Source organism: Ipomoea nil, unplaced genomic scaffold (genome assembly GCF_001879475.1).
Source record: "Ipomoea nil cultivar Tokyo-kokei standard unplaced genomic scaffold, Asagao_1.1 scaffold1361, whole genome shotgun sequence".
Taxonomy (NCBI): Eukaryota; Viridiplantae; Streptophyta; class Magnoliopsida; order Solanales; family Convolvulaceae; genus Ipomoea; species Ipomoea nil.
In genome coordinates, this window is record NW_017617789.1 from 657,876 (window position 1) to 672,801 (window position 14,926).

General features: G+C 34.9%; 2 protein-coding genes across 2 annotated transcripts; both read right to left on the reverse strand.

Moving 5' to 3' along the window:
* Nucleotides 1-495: 495 nt before the first annotated feature.
* Nucleotides 496-3,870, reverse strand: LOC109185861 (transcription factor UNE12-like). The gene is made up of 7 exons (XM_019335818.1): nt 3,488-3,870; nt 3,286-3,384; nt 2,597-2,716; nt 2,443-2,508; nt 2,272-2,337; nt 1,338-1,415; nt 496-1,244 (listed from the first exon to the last, which is right to left on the reverse strand). The coding sequence occupies exons 1-7, from the start codon at nt 3,731-3,733 to the stop codon at nt 1,014-1,016; spliced, it is 906 nt and encodes a 301-aa protein (XP_019191363.1). The 5' UTR covers nt 3,734-3,870; the 3' UTR covers nt 496-1,013.
* Nucleotides 3,871-6,990: 3,120 nt separating this feature from the next.
* On the reverse strand, nt 6,991-11,967 carry LOC109185860 (serine/threonine receptor-like kinase NFP). The gene is made up of 2 exons (XM_019335816.1): nt 10,708-11,967; nt 6,991-7,961 (listed from the first exon to the last, which is right to left on the reverse strand). The coding sequence occupies exons 1-2, from the start codon at nt 11,866-11,868 to the stop codon at nt 7,215-7,217; spliced, it is 1,908 nt and encodes a 635-aa protein (XP_019191361.1). The 5' UTR covers nt 11,869-11,967; the 3' UTR covers nt 6,991-7,214.
* Nucleotides 11,968-14,926: the final 2,959 nt, after the last annotated feature.

The following is a 14,926-nucleotide window of genomic DNA, read 5'->3' on the forward strand; positions in this document are numbered from 1 at the left end:
GGCCCAACAACGCTAGCCCAATAAGCCTTCAGCCCATGTCCAATATCGCCATCAAGTTGAATCCCAAACCTCAAGGACTCAATGGACAAAGTTAAATGCTGGTGCGCACATTGTCGAGGTTTGAACTTTAATCTCGTCTCTTAAATATTGCCTACTAAACCAGTGAACAAAGCCCGTGCGAGCAAAATGCAAGTAACAATATAGCATAAAAAAAAAAAAAAAAAAAAAAAAAAAAAGGATAAGAAAAGTAGAGGGCAAATTCTCTTTAGTGTTAATGTGCCGGTTCAAAATGCTCTAAATTAGGTCCAATAGTAACTCGAGTTGGGAGAGAATTAAAAAAAAACAAAAAAACAAAAACAAAAACAAAACAAAAAAAAAAAAACAAAAACAAAACAAAACAAAACAAAACAAAAGATAATTGGAGTGGAGTCCAAGTCCCTTCTCATGATCTAATTCTAATCATAAGTGGGAAGTGGAAAATATGCAAAGAATTGCGGCAAAGTCCACCTTGAATTGAGTACAGACCACATCAGAGACAGGAAGACAGACAGACAAGAAGCAACATGGTACAAATTCCACTTGCATCATCCATTCCAACAGATTAAACTTAAAATACAATTTTACTTACTTACACCTACCACTCACTGCTTTTATAATGTCATCATACAAAACAAAATGTCCCCACCATCCCACAAAATTAAAAAAAAAAAAACTAAAAGGAAAGGCTGAGTAGTAGAGAATGATAGATGATAAGTTTGAATAATATGCTCACCTCTTTTTGAGCATGTTAATAATGGATATTAAGTGCTTTTCTGCCTTTCTTCTTCAAGCTGTGACATCATACCTTGTTTGACAAAAGTGCCCAATGGCTGTGCTAAAAAGCAAAATTGTGGCATCTGACTTTGATTTGCACTGCCATGGAATGGAAGTGATGACGATAAGAGATATAAAGGGGAACGGGACACGGGGGGGCCATTAGGAGCTCGCTTAGGCACGTGCAACGGGTATGGGGTCTAAGACGGGGCAGATGGTTCGGGCTTTATGGCCGAGGAGTCATCCGATTGGTGAGTCGGGTAGATGAGTGCAGCAAGCGATATCGGCATGATGCACAGCGATTTCGACTGGAGGTACTGCATAGCTGCCCCGACGTCTTCTTCCATCAGCTTAGCTACCTCCCTTTCTGTCTCAGCGTTTGACCACTTCTCCCAAACATGCTGGTTAGCTCGGTTTTCGCCACTTTCACCCTGGATATATTGTAAAATATAGCGGTATAGGTGAAGGGGATCAACACAAGTTATCATTATAATAAAACGATGAAAAACGGGGAATTCAATCACCTCAACAGACTCCAGTGGAATGTCTGCAACAAGTTGTGCCACCGCACTAGCTCCACCCAACCTACTCATGCTCAGTACCTTTAACAAGTCAAACGAGAAGTATTAGCAGAGTTGAGATCAATAGGATAGATGTCGGCAATTCCAAGGAATGAACAGTAAAAGGTATGAGTCTATTAGATGAAGTTTGGTTAACAGGACAAGAATCAATTCATAGGATGTCTCCAGTGTTATGGTTAACAGGACAAGAATCAATTTGTAGGATGTCTCCAATGTTATGGGAAAGGTTTCGGTTATCTTTCAAGTGGTAAATGTCACAAGAAAGTAATAAGAATCTCCCAAAAAGATGAACTCCTAGTCCTAATGTTTATCGAACTCCGAGAAAGATGGAATCTTTGGTAAAACCAAAAAATTTCAAGTCAAAATGAAAAGAGAGTTCCATCTTTTTTCCCAAAAACATATTGCAAGAATAGTGCTAAAAAATAAGAAATTGTTTGCTTTATTAAACAAAGATAGACCGGTGGGTCTCATGGGTCAAAGTTACAAATTCAACTCCCGGCAGCCCGGGGGCCAGAGAGAGCGGCCTATTGGCCTTCTTGGTTTGAGCTGGTCAGCTATGGACAACCTAGGCTGGTGTACCTCCTTGTAGTCCTTTGCCGGCTAGGGTCACAAGACGGGATTTACCCAATGCACATCCTTAGGTAGTGGTTACGAGTTTTCCTCGTCACCCAAAAGGTTCGGCTAGTGCTTAAAATAATTTCAATATATATTTGCTCAACCAATTGACTAGTTTGGAGGATCTACACTTGTGACTTGTTCCGATATTTAATCAACTGATCACTACAAACATATACTATCTTAAGAGCTTCCAATCACCCTAGAGTGACTTCATAACTACAGAATTAGTTCGGATATCTGTGGTATAATATCACGTTACCTTAACTTGAAGACGCAGGAACTTCACATAATCCAGAATCTCATCCAGCATTGCAGCCCTATCTGTCTGGCAAGAAAAAGTTTCGAACTTTCACTACCACACTGACTAAAACGAGTTAATTTAAGTTCTGGTTCTTCACGTATTAGCAAGTGACAAACAAAAAGTACTAACCTTGTTACAGCTGGGAACAAGTTCCTGCAGAGCTTTTATTCTTTCCGATATTCTCTCTCTTCGTAACTGGAAACGAGGTGTAAATCATTTCAATATATAACTAAAATCGCTATTCAAACCTATCCATATAGCATGTTTGTATAAATAATATTACCCTCTCAGCAATACTGTGAGGATCTGTGGCCTGTCCTCTTCGTGCTCGAACCCTAGGTCGGATAGCTGGTGGGTGTGGGACAGTAACCGCTGTGCTCGGTGTTGGTTGGCCTTGAAAAGGCTGAAATGAAACTAGAGAAGTTAGCATCTTAAAAGAATATCATAACATAAAATTGATATATAGCTTCTGTTAAGGTTTTATTTGATAAAATGGAAAAGATGTCCACGAGAATTCAAGTGATAGATTTAGAAAAGTTCAAAACTTTAAGAATCAAGAACGATCAATTATATGTGGCAAAGCACAAACAAGAAACTATCACTCTCTCAAGCAATGAAAATCAGTGAATCAGAAGATGTATGAAACATAAACGCTATCAAACTCTTCTTTATGATTCAGATCTATGACATCCTTTATAGACAAATGGTTCAAATTCCACAGTTCTCAAGAGCAAGAAACCACCAAACTGTAATCAACAACTAACTCAAATTAAACTAAAAGCAGACAACCTTTTCTGTCCTTCTTGATTTTCAGGAGCCAACTTTAAGCCACAAGAATATATGCTCTCACACAAATGAATACAATCATTAACAAACATGCCTAGAAAGATACCCAGTAGCTAATTTAACATTATATAAGCAACTTCTCAACAAAAATTTCAAAGAAAATCCAGGGATTATTGATTATTTAACCTGGACTTGATGAACTGCCGGAACAGTATGGCGAACAGTATGAGGCTGCAAATGTTCCAGCCCTGAATACAAATTCCCCAAGTTCACTGCTTCTCTTTCCTGCAAACAAACAAGAAAAAAATCACAAATTTCAGGACCCAAAAAAAAGACTCGATTTTTCATTTCAAATTCCACGAATTACGACCACTGTCGCCAGGCTTACAGGCTTCACAGCAAAGCCTCCGGTGTCGCTGACGTCATCTCGGCCGTTATCCAAGCTCAACCCGAGCGGAAACAGCTGCTGCTGGAGGCCGCCAGCGGCGGAGCTGAGCTGGGAGATGGTGGAAGCGGTGTCGGAAGAAGCGCCGCCGACGTCGGTGACGGAGAGGCCGGCGTAGGAAGGGATGGCGAGTATCTGCTCGAGGAAGTCGTCACCCCCGGCATACCCCTCCGGCGGGTTGTTCGCCATGTCAGAGCGCCTCCGGGAAGCCCCTAAGTTTTTCCGGCGAGAAGACGGAGAGGGATAGCGAGAGAAAGGAGAGAGTTGAGGCTTCGAAGGTTAGGCTGAAATGGGAATGTCCGTGTTTGTCTTTCGTGCCCTGTGGTCTGCTTTTAAAAAGCGACATGATTTTCGCAGAATGTTTTTTTCTCCTGCACTCCTCAAACTTTTCTCTAATCTCACTTCCACCCCTTTATTCCTCCAAATCCTTATATTCCCCATCTTCTCTTTCTTTTTCTTTTTATTTCCCATTTGATAGAGCTACTTTCATTCAACTCAAGAGCCAAGTGATGCACATATTGCACAATGTAAAGATTCTTTTTTAAAAAAATTACAAAAGCACAATAATTCTATGAGGATCAATTGTTTATCACTATGCTAAAAGTTACAATTAGTAGTAAAAAATAATGTTATTTTCTTATACTTGTGTAGTAGTTAGCGCTATATTTCAAGATTAGATTCTCCAAACATGTGTCCAACAAATTCTCGCTTCCCAGAATTACTACGATGTAGCATAGCATGTTACCGAAGTTCAAAACAAAAAAATTGTAGTCAATATTTTAATTGTACCTTTTATTTTTTTCATCAGAGAAAAACGTTGAACGCAGATAAATTTATACATGTAATTCAATTAATCAATTTGTAATGAGACCAAGATTATATGTAACTGATGAATTGTAAAATTACAATTTAAAAGATTAATTCCCAAATCGTAAGCAAGTGATTACGCTTTTGAACAACTAAGAGCAACCTCATTTGTTTTGATTTTTTCTTGGTTTTTGCAGGTAACTTAAGAAAGGTAAAGAAGAGAGAAGAGTGAAAAACAAAAAACAAAAACAAAATCTGAAAACAAAATATTAAAAAGAAAAGTACAGTTTAACGCGTCCGACTAGACACGAGATATGTACCAAACATGCATAAATGCAGTATCTTTCCTCTATTTTTCTCTCTTGCGGGACTCACAATTACAAGAAAAAGAAAGAAAAAAACCCAACTAAAAACCACTTCCTACACTAGCAAAAAAAAAAAAAAATTAAAAAACCTTAAAAAAAACAGCAAAAAATCAGTAATAGGTTTGCTCTAATATATATTGCAATTTACACTTTTTGAGGATAGGGAGGCTGTCCCTTTTGTACGTTGTGCATTTTTGGATTTATATACCAGATTGGCTTGAATGATTGTTTTAGCATTTGTACTAAAATTTGGACATTTGCATAAGGGCTCGTAAAGTTTCTTATCGATGTTCCTTCTTCATTTTTTACCGACCGACCAATGATGATAACTCTCAAAATCATAATAACTCACATTAAAATTGATTTCTTTTTCTCTAACATTATCAAGTACAATTATTTATGACATACCTAATCATACAAGGTATTTAGAATGTTAGTTTTTTTTTACGGCCCAAGGTGAGGTGGATAATAGAGAATGAGAGAGAAGGCATTTTGATCTCATGCAAGGTAAGATTTTTTGTGAAATTCAATAAGAGAAGAGATAGAGAAGGCATTTCTTTTGTGTCAGAATGTTGTTCTCTTTTTTTTTTTTTTTCCCCTTGTGTTTTTTCTTCATTTCTCTCCTCCCTCCCTCTCCTACTTGGCTTCTTAAATATTGTGCAAAAGAATGCTCTAATTAGAGATGATCACAAGGTAAAGAATATGCAAGGTATATCTCTGTTCGGCTATCTCTGCTACCAAATTTCCTCCCTAACCACACTCCTTGCCCCGTCTCCACCAAGAAAATAAATCTCTTCCCAATTTGTACCCTTACAAAGATTATTCGTAGACAAATAATCTCCAATTATGAAAAAGAAAAAAATTTAATTAACATTAAATTATTTTACAAAGAAAAATAAAAGAACATAACGCCTCTTTCTCAAATTTTTTCCATCTTTCTCATTTCTCTTTAAATTTCACGGTCAACACCAACACTTAATTATTTAAAAAACAAAAAACAAAAAACAAAACAATGAGAATATATCTAAAAGAATAGGGTTGTGTTTAAGGGTCTATATATACAATTTATTTATTTAAATATATAGGAAGCAGAAAAATGTCTCCTAACACTAAAAAAAATTATAGAGTAATCCATGTTGTCGTCTATGTTCATATTCCCATCCCTATTTCTCAAAATTTTCCCGTTCCTTATCATTGTCAAAGCAAGGAATTGAATTTTCTGTCAAGTTTAGGGACAATGGTCATCCCTAGTGATAATACTAAATATACGGAGTAATAGGTTTAACCAATATTATTAACACATAAGACTATCTCTAAAATTGATATATGTCATCCTAACTTTTCACATTGGATATAGTTTGTGATATATAATATATATATCATTCCTACACAAAAACATACATTCTAATGTCAAAAAAAAAAAAATGGTAATTATTACTATAAATACAAAGGGGTTGTAACATTTTTGTAAAAAGTAAAAGTATAACTATCATTCTATTTACAAAAAAAAAAAAAAAAAAAAAAAAAAAAGATGAGTATTAATTGATACATTCTTTATTTAAATGATGTTGATTCATATTGTGTTCTAATAATAAGTAAATTCATTCGTTTTTATTTGCGATAAAATTGAAAATGTTGCAAAAAGCGTTAGGCGCCGATTTTTTATTTTATTTTATTTTTTTAGTTAAAAATTAAATTTTTTTAAAATTTAGTAATAACACATAAGGTTTCCATAGTTATTTCTTACAAACTATTTAAGTAAGTGGTTGTAAAAGTGTTCAAAAGATTGTTTAAACCGTCTAAATACATAAAAAAAAACTAAAATTAAGGGCAAAAGAAGCATTTTTTTTAGAAATTAGTGGACCAAACCGCCTTTGGCGTTTGCGGTGGATAGATCTCTAAAAAATACGCGATTTAAAAAAAAAAATTGCCCAAAACAGACAACCGAGCCAAAAGTTATGCCTCCTAAACTTTTCAAACTTTACCACGCAAAAAAAAAAATTTAAAAAATTTAAAAAAAAATAGAAAAAACTCGCCGAACTGGGCAGCCACGGAGGAGGCCAATTCTGGCCTTCCTCGCAGCGGCCGGCAGCCGCCTAGGCGCGATTTTTGCAACCATGAAAATTGACTATGGACAACAAACAAATATAAACAAATTTTATTATCACAATATAATTAAATTAAAATAAATATTGAGAACTAAATAACATTGTCATTTATAGAAATATATGACCCTCCATTTTATTTATAGTAGTGATTATTCTTAGCTAGGTCGATCTTGAGAATGTCATAACATTTTTTTTTCTTATTTACTTTACATATAAATTGATTATTATGCATTTGCCACCTGTCAATCTTCACCAAAAACTAACAAAACCTCAGCTCATATTACATGTTTCCAAAACTCAAAAATTATTTTAAGATTTTAATACATACATTGGCTATATGTATATAGGCCGGGAACTCTGATCTGGTGCGTCGTCTTCTTCATCATCATCTTATCTGGCCGTCACAGGTCCCGACGACAACCCGTCATCGGAGACATCGAAGAACAAATCATTACTCTTCGACAAAGCGTACACAATATCCACCATGGTCGGGCGTTTGGAAGGATCTTTATTCAAGCACGCAACCGCAACCGCCATCACATTACTAACGCTCTCCATGGAGCAAGATTCCCTAGCGAGACACGGATCCATCCACTCCCTCACCTGCGCCGCTTTCCTCTCCTCGCTCCCCTTGGCGGCGCCGGGGCCGGCGAGGGCTTTACCCCACAGCGCCCTCCCGTCGGCGTCCATGGCCTCCTGGCCGGTGATGAGCTCCAGCAGGACGACGCCGAAGGCGAAGACGTCCATCTTGGTGGAGACGACGCCGTCGGCGAGGTATTCCGGGGAGATGTAGCCCTGGGTGCCCACGATGTGCATGGTGATGGCGTTGCAGCCGGACTTGGCGAGGCCGAAGTTGGCGATCTTGGCGCGCATGGCGGCGTCGAGGAGGATGTTGCTGGACTTGATGTCCTTGTGGATGACGCGGGGGCGGGTGTGCTCGTGGATGTATTGGAGGCCGTTGGCTACGTCGGTGGCGATGCTCAGCCGGGTTTTCCAGCTCAGTTTCTCGCTCCGGTCGCCGCCGTGCAGCCATGAATGGAGTGAGCCGTTCTCCACGTACTCGTACACCAGATAGCAATTGGCTTCCTTTGGGTCTATACAGAACCCCTCCAGCTTCACCAAACTCCCATGGTTTACCTGCAAATTATATTTGGAATCGTATATTTGGGGTGACGAGAAAATCTGTAGTCATATGTTAAACTTGGTTTATAATCTTAGCTCTAAATTAAAAGAATAAGGAAGCAAATCAGTATAGATTATTTATAACTGACTAACTTATAAAGTTGAGATTGAAACTCCTAACCTTATGGTTACAAGTTTAATTATATCCTTAACTAACTTCGCAGGTTACTCTAGAATCATATACTTGTCTAGGTCTTAGTTAGGAATCATATATTGGAGTGATTAGGGAAATCTATAGTCAATATATCAAATAATCTGAATTTATGATCTTAGCTCCACAAGAATAAGGAAGTAAACCAATATAGATTATTATCTATAAGTGAGTGGCCATAACTTATAAAGTTGATATTGAAACTCGTAACTTTGTGATTACAAATTTATGTTCTTAAGTAACTTAACATGCAGGTTACTCTAGAATCATATATTTGTCTAGGTCTTAGTTAAGAATCTCTAGTTTTTATTTTTATTTTTATTTTTTGTGTTGGGAGAGGGATTCTATGCATAGCAGATCCAGCCAAAGCCATCATGCATGCATTGATGAAATGATGAGAGAAATTATTGAACCAATTCCAATCATCATTTTTTATGCAAATATGCTAGAACGTTAGGTGATTGATATAATATGATATCATTATAAAATCCCACACATAGCTAATCTAGTTTATCTATTTAGCTAGTGGGAAAATTTATGAATTGTGAAGACACATATTATAATTTATTTATTGTCTTTTAAATCTCTAAAGAAAAGGCACCCCAACATCACTCGAATTGAATAAGGTTGCACAATTTTTTTAGTGTAATTTACTTCTCCTATGTGATTTACAAGTTATTATACAAAGAAAAATGATATTTACTCAGTGCACATACAAATAGTGATTGTGAATTTTTGTATTTATCAACTGCCCATCAATTTTATAATTACAATTACTGAAATTTTTAATATTTATAAAAATGACCTCACATTTTTTTCTTATTTTCAGTAACCCACACTTTATATATTCATATGAATGAATCATATCAGCTCTAACTTTTTACATGAAAACATATTCTCATCTAAACTCTTCTCTTACCCCAAACATCTAAACTCTTCTCAAATATAGAAGTCGCAAACAAATACTATTTTTTTCAAAAAATAGGAGTCAATTTAACTTTTATTTCAATCTAATTCAAAAGGAATAGTGAATATGAGGTGGAGATAGTAACAACTATTGTTATTTTTTCACTAATATTTTTGAATGATCAAGAATTTGCATAGCACAGGAAACTTCTAGTTATAATCCTAACACGTCACACTGGAAAAAAAATATTTAAAGAAACTAGAATTACACTAAAGGACAAAAACTGAAATATATAGAAGAATAAATAAATTGGAAAGGGAAAAGCAGTGAATAGATACAATAATTTTGACATAAAGAAATGAATTTAATAATATTTTTGTGTATAATAAATTTCAAAGCAGTGGACTAGTGGCAATGTGGCATGATGAAATGAAGAATTAAATATTGTATTTATTTAAATACGGAGTACCTCTCATGCCTAGAAAGCTAGCTAGAAGAAAAAGACAGATCACTTGCTAAACCTAGCCAACCATTGTTTTATCAATAATTAACAATTAATTATTACACTTAATTAATTCTTTTTATAAATCATTTCTCTCTCTATAAAGGGTTCCCACTTTTTATCTTGGGTTACCGGTTAAACATTAAAAATATTATTGGAGACCATAAATATAAATCCTCCCAAAAAGGTTGTTAAGTTTTATTTTATTTTGAATACAATTTAAAACATTTATTTTAAATAAAAAATTCAAGTACACCAAATAGTGTGAAATAAGAATACAAACTATTTTAAATGAAAACCAACGGTAACATTTTAATAAGTAATGAAAATAAAATTATTATTTCAATTATAAAAAAAAAATCATTTTAAAAAAATTGTAATAGCCGTCATTCTTGTTATTCAAGAATGTGACAAATAAATTTAAAAGAATAAAGCATGATTCATACATTGAATCATTGAATTGGGTATCCAATTATATATGTAATATTGATAATAATGCAAGCTCTTTATATAAATATATATATATATATATATATATATATATATATATATATCATATAGTGATCATATATATATGGAACAATGACAATTTAGACTAACTAATATGTAGTGTGATGATATTTTTGTTACCATTCTAAATATGCGGTCATAAAATTGAATTCTGATGACCAGACATTTGAGAGAATTGAATTTCAACAAAAATTTCATAAAAAAGGGGAATGAAATACTCCGTAATTCTCTATTCTCGCTAGACAACAAGATATAGAATCGGGTGCAGGTGCAGGCCTGAGAACATGACCCTGCTCCCTGTCCCACCCATCCAGGGACCAATGACATGTTTCAAATTCGGAGAATCTTGAGTGAAATTTTACTCTTTTTTAAATGTTAAATTCTCAATTCCAAGTATTCTTCATACCTCGACCCAATAGAGCATTTGAGATAATGTAAATTACATGTTAAATGTTTAATGAATATGCTAACTTTAGAAATAATTTCGACACTACTATTATCGGAGTTCAAACTTTTATTTGTTCTTTCAAATATTGTCTATTTAACGCCTGAGCTGAGTTCGTGCGGACTTACTAAAATTTACTCTTAATTATATAATAGGAGGGTGAAAAAATTGAAGTATAAAGTTTACCTTTTGAAGGATCTTGAGTTCTTCACGGGCATTCCATTTGAGCTTCTTGATTGCGAGCATATCGCCGTCAATGGAGCCTTTGTACACCGACCCTTGAATCAAGCAGTTATCGTTAAACCCATCGGTGGCTTCCCAAAGCTGCTCCATCGTGTACACTTTATACTTATCCAAACAATCCGAAACATCCGCCATCAGATTCACTTCCATATCCTTAACCACCGACGATTCCTTATTCTTCCCAAATTCACTCTCCTTAGTCGCCACATCCGCGTACTTCCCCCTCTCCTTCTCCCTCTTCTTCTCCCTGTAAACCCAGAACCCGATTACCCCAACCAGCAAAGCCACGCAAACCCCCAACAGAATCGCCAGCGCTATAACCGCGCCCTTCCTGTCTCTGTTCCGTACAACCTGCGACACCGCAGGCGGCGGCGGCGGCGCCGGAGCGGAAGTTGCGGGCTGCGTGATGTTCGGAAGCCGCGACACCGGCACGAAAATGGTGGAGTTGGGTCCTATGTTGTTCCCGTTCACATCGATCAAAGACTGCGTTGTCGTGCCGAACTTTGCGGCGATTGTCGCGGGGGTGTCGGAAACCTGGACCGGGTAGGTGATGAGGAGATTCCTCCGGTTCTGCAAGTCCGTGGAATTGGGGCACTTGCAGAAGATCGGGAAAGTTATATGGTCGCCGGGCTGAAGATCGGTGACCACCGCCGTGGGATTGACGACGATGGCGGATTGGAAGCTGGTGAGGTCTCCGTATTCCAGGGTGGACACTCTGTAGAAAGTGTCGCCGGGAACTATGGTGTGGTCGAGAGGGGCATAGGAGATGCTACCGAAAGTGGAGTTAACGGTGTTGCAGGAACAGGAGATGGGGATAAAGAGGGATTGGTTGGCTTGGAGGGTGGCGTTTGCGGCGGAGATATTGCTGGCTTCTGCGATCATGCGGCGGCTGACGGAGAAGAGGTCTCCTATGGCGGCCAGGTCGAGGAAATTGGGGGCGGTGGCGGTGTAAAAAGCGTAGGTTTTGCAGGGATAGCTCTGGTTGATATTGCAGGCATAGCCGGTGGTGTTTGGTTGGGCTTGGGCATAGTGTTGGCTAAGATTGAAGAAGAAGAAGAAGAAGAAGATTAGAAATGCAGCTATGGGGTTGTATGAGATTTTCATTTTTGTTTGGTATTGGACTATTGGGGACGTTGCATATAAAAAAAAATGAAATTTCTATGGTTTTTGGTTTTTGGAGGAGTGGAATATAAAAAGGGGAGGATTTTTTAATGGTGGCTTTAGGGCATCATTGAAAAAATGTTGACTTTCCAAAGTCTTCACAATTCTTGGCATAGGTAAATAATATCTCATGTAATGCTCTATAAATCATATGGCAGAAATAATCATGGTATTAAAATTTGATTTAAAACTAATAATTTTTTTTAAAGTATTAAGATTTTTCTTATAAGTAACAAATAATTTATTTCTAACTAGTATTGTTATTTTTTTCAATATAAGTATTACATTTTCATTCTGATCCGATTCGTCTTACAAATAAGGATCTATGAAAGACAAATTTTGTTGTGAACCTAGGTCCAAAACGCACGTCTGGAATAACAGTGTCGATATATATATATATATATATATATATATATATATATATATATATATATATATATATATATATATATATATATATTTGTGTGAATATAGACTTCATAAATTGTGAATATAGATTCAAAAATTGTGTTATACGGTTGAATATAGAGTTCCGTAGTTGTGAATATAGAGTTCAAAAATTGTGAATATATAGTTATGCACTTCTGAATATTGAGTTATGTAATTTTGTAATAGATCTAAAATTGTGAATATTCAATTCTAAAAGAGTGAATATAGAGTTCAAAAATGATGAATATAGAGTCATAGATGAACGGATTTTGCAAACAAACGACAAGGAAGGAATTAATTAATTTTTTTTTTTAAAATTTAGACGTCGTCGTTTTGAAGTAAAACCATACCGTTTTAGACCCGGGTCCACCTTGCAAGGTGCATCTAAGTCCATGACATAATAATTGTCTATGAAAGTGTCTCCCACAAGTGTCACCTTAATATATTTGGTTTAAATTAGTTAAAATTATGTAAGTATATGGAATACTGAGTCATAGTGGAGGTGTTATCTCTTTGTGTTTCAATAGGTTGAGAAAGTATATGAACAGATACTACATTGTAATAGAGCTAGTAGCATTCAAAAAAAATATGGAATACTGAGAGGTTAAAAAATTAATTAGGATGCCCAGATTCCCAGATCTAGACGCTTTCGTAAATGATCAAGATAACGTCTGGGTCCCACATAAAAGAAGTCTTGAATTGGTCAACCATAACACAGAGAAAACTTGGGGGGTTGGTTATTTATGTTAGTTTCTGCAAATTGTTTGACACCAATGGACAGCAGTAAGAACATGGTTACTGGGTAGCCTCACATGTTTGGAGTTTGGACTGGTTGTCTGGTCTTAAAACATATCAACCAACAATAATAAAAATTCATTTTGAATTTTTCCTTTTAATTTTATTTTTATATATTAGATGTCCTAACTTATAATAGACTAAACTTAAGCCCTAAATCACATGTCCAATAGGCCAATAAAGAGAGACAAAAATTTGGAAAAAACCTCAATGAGGAAGTCCTTGCAATTCTACACTAGAATTCCACAAGATGAAAATGATGTTACATAAATTTTTTGGTCACATTAGAATCCAACAAATTAAATATAGTCCTAACACGTAATTCAAACTCACATTTTATCCATCTAACATCTTAAATCAATTAGTAAGTGAATTGCTAATATAATTCTATAAATGAAGATTTAACGTAACCTTATCAAAAAACTCTGTAAACGTGACTTAAAAAGAGTAAGGTGGCACATTATTTTTTTGTATGTATTACGTCTGCTCCATACTTTGAACATTATAAATAGTTAATGTATTTACTATGGTTGCTCCAAACTTTTTTCTTATTCTTTTTTCATGTTGATTATTAACTAAAATATAATTATCTTAAATTCTACTCCGTATATATATTGATTTATATTTTTGGTGGTAAAATTATATTGACATGGGATTTTGATAGTATCTGTTTTGCTATTTGCAAATCTAATTGCTAGAATTATTAATTAGTACATAAGCAAAATACAAATTTTAATAATAAATATCATCTGATAAAGCACACACATGCACACAAGACATCATTATTTGAGACTAAAAATAGTTCAGTGTTGAAGTGTCAGTAATCTGAAAGCAAAATAATATGAGAAGAAAATGTGGAAGTGATAAAGAAGTTAGGTGCAAACAATAAAGAGGTATGGTCGTGTTTCATTTTGATTAGTGGTTGACTTGAAACATAGGATTGGATGACTTTGAAAAATAAGTGTTCCAATGTTTTCATTCTTCTCCCCTTTTCCAATGTTTTCATTTGCAGGAGGGAGTGGTTACCAAAATAGCTGTCATCTTTGAATATACTATTATATGGTAGATTAAAAAAAAATTAAATCCTAAATATGAACAAAGCATTATATTTTTTTGAATGGTACTCACTCTATTACAATGTAGTATCTGTTTATAACAAAGCATTATATAATTTACTCATAATAAACTTATTTAATTTATAAATTGTTAACGAAAATAAAATAAATATGACCCATCATATATATCACATGCTACAAGCTAAGTGTAATAATTGGTGGAAAAAAATTATTTGAATACTCTCTCTGTTTCATCTTAATGCTAAATCAAATTTATTTGACTCATTTTAACAAGTTTGAGTGATTAATTGTACTTTTTAAAAGTTTAAGAACTTAATTACATTTTCAGATAAAGTTTAAGGCGTATTTGACTCTTTTTCTAAAATTAAATTACATGCATATGTAGTATTAGGCTGCCCCAACCCTGTGATGGGGCACTTGCAAGGCCAAATCAATTTTATTTTTTAAAATTGTTTTGTTATTACAAACAAGTATAATAGATGCAATTTTGCAGCTTTAGTACTTGTTTTCTATCTTTTTAAATCATTAGTATTATTAAAAGTTTGTTGAAATTATAGAGAGATTGAAATTCAGACTTACTTTTAAAATTGAGTTGGAATTATAGGATTAAAGAGAAAAATAATGAAATAATCACAAATTTAATAAGAATTAATTTGTTTTAAAAAAAATAAAAATAAGAATTAATTTCACGTTTAATTTGG

Bases quoted from the DNA above. Each gene is read 5' to 3' on its own strand.
- LOC109185861 (XM_019335818.1), bottom strand. From the start codon at position 3,733: ATGGCGAACAACCCGCCGGAGGGGTATGCCGGGGGTGACGACTTCCTC. The intron at 3,385-3,487 runs GTAAGCCTGGCG...GTTTGTTTGCAG, and splicing joins GAGGCTTTGCTGTGAAGCCT to GAAAGAGAAGCAGTGAACTT. The intron at 2,717-3,285 runs GTTAAATAATCA...GTTTCATTTCAG, and splicing joins CGGCAGTTCATCAAGTCCAG to CCTTTTCAAGGCCAACCAAC.
- LOC109185860 (XM_019335816.1), bottom strand. From the start codon at position 11,868: ATGAAAATCTCATACAACCCCATAGCTGCATTTCTAATCTTCTTCTTC. The intron at 7,962-10,707 runs GTAAACTTTATA...TATAATTTGCAG, and splicing joins AACTCAAGATCCTTCAAAAG to GTAAACCATGGGAGTTTGGT.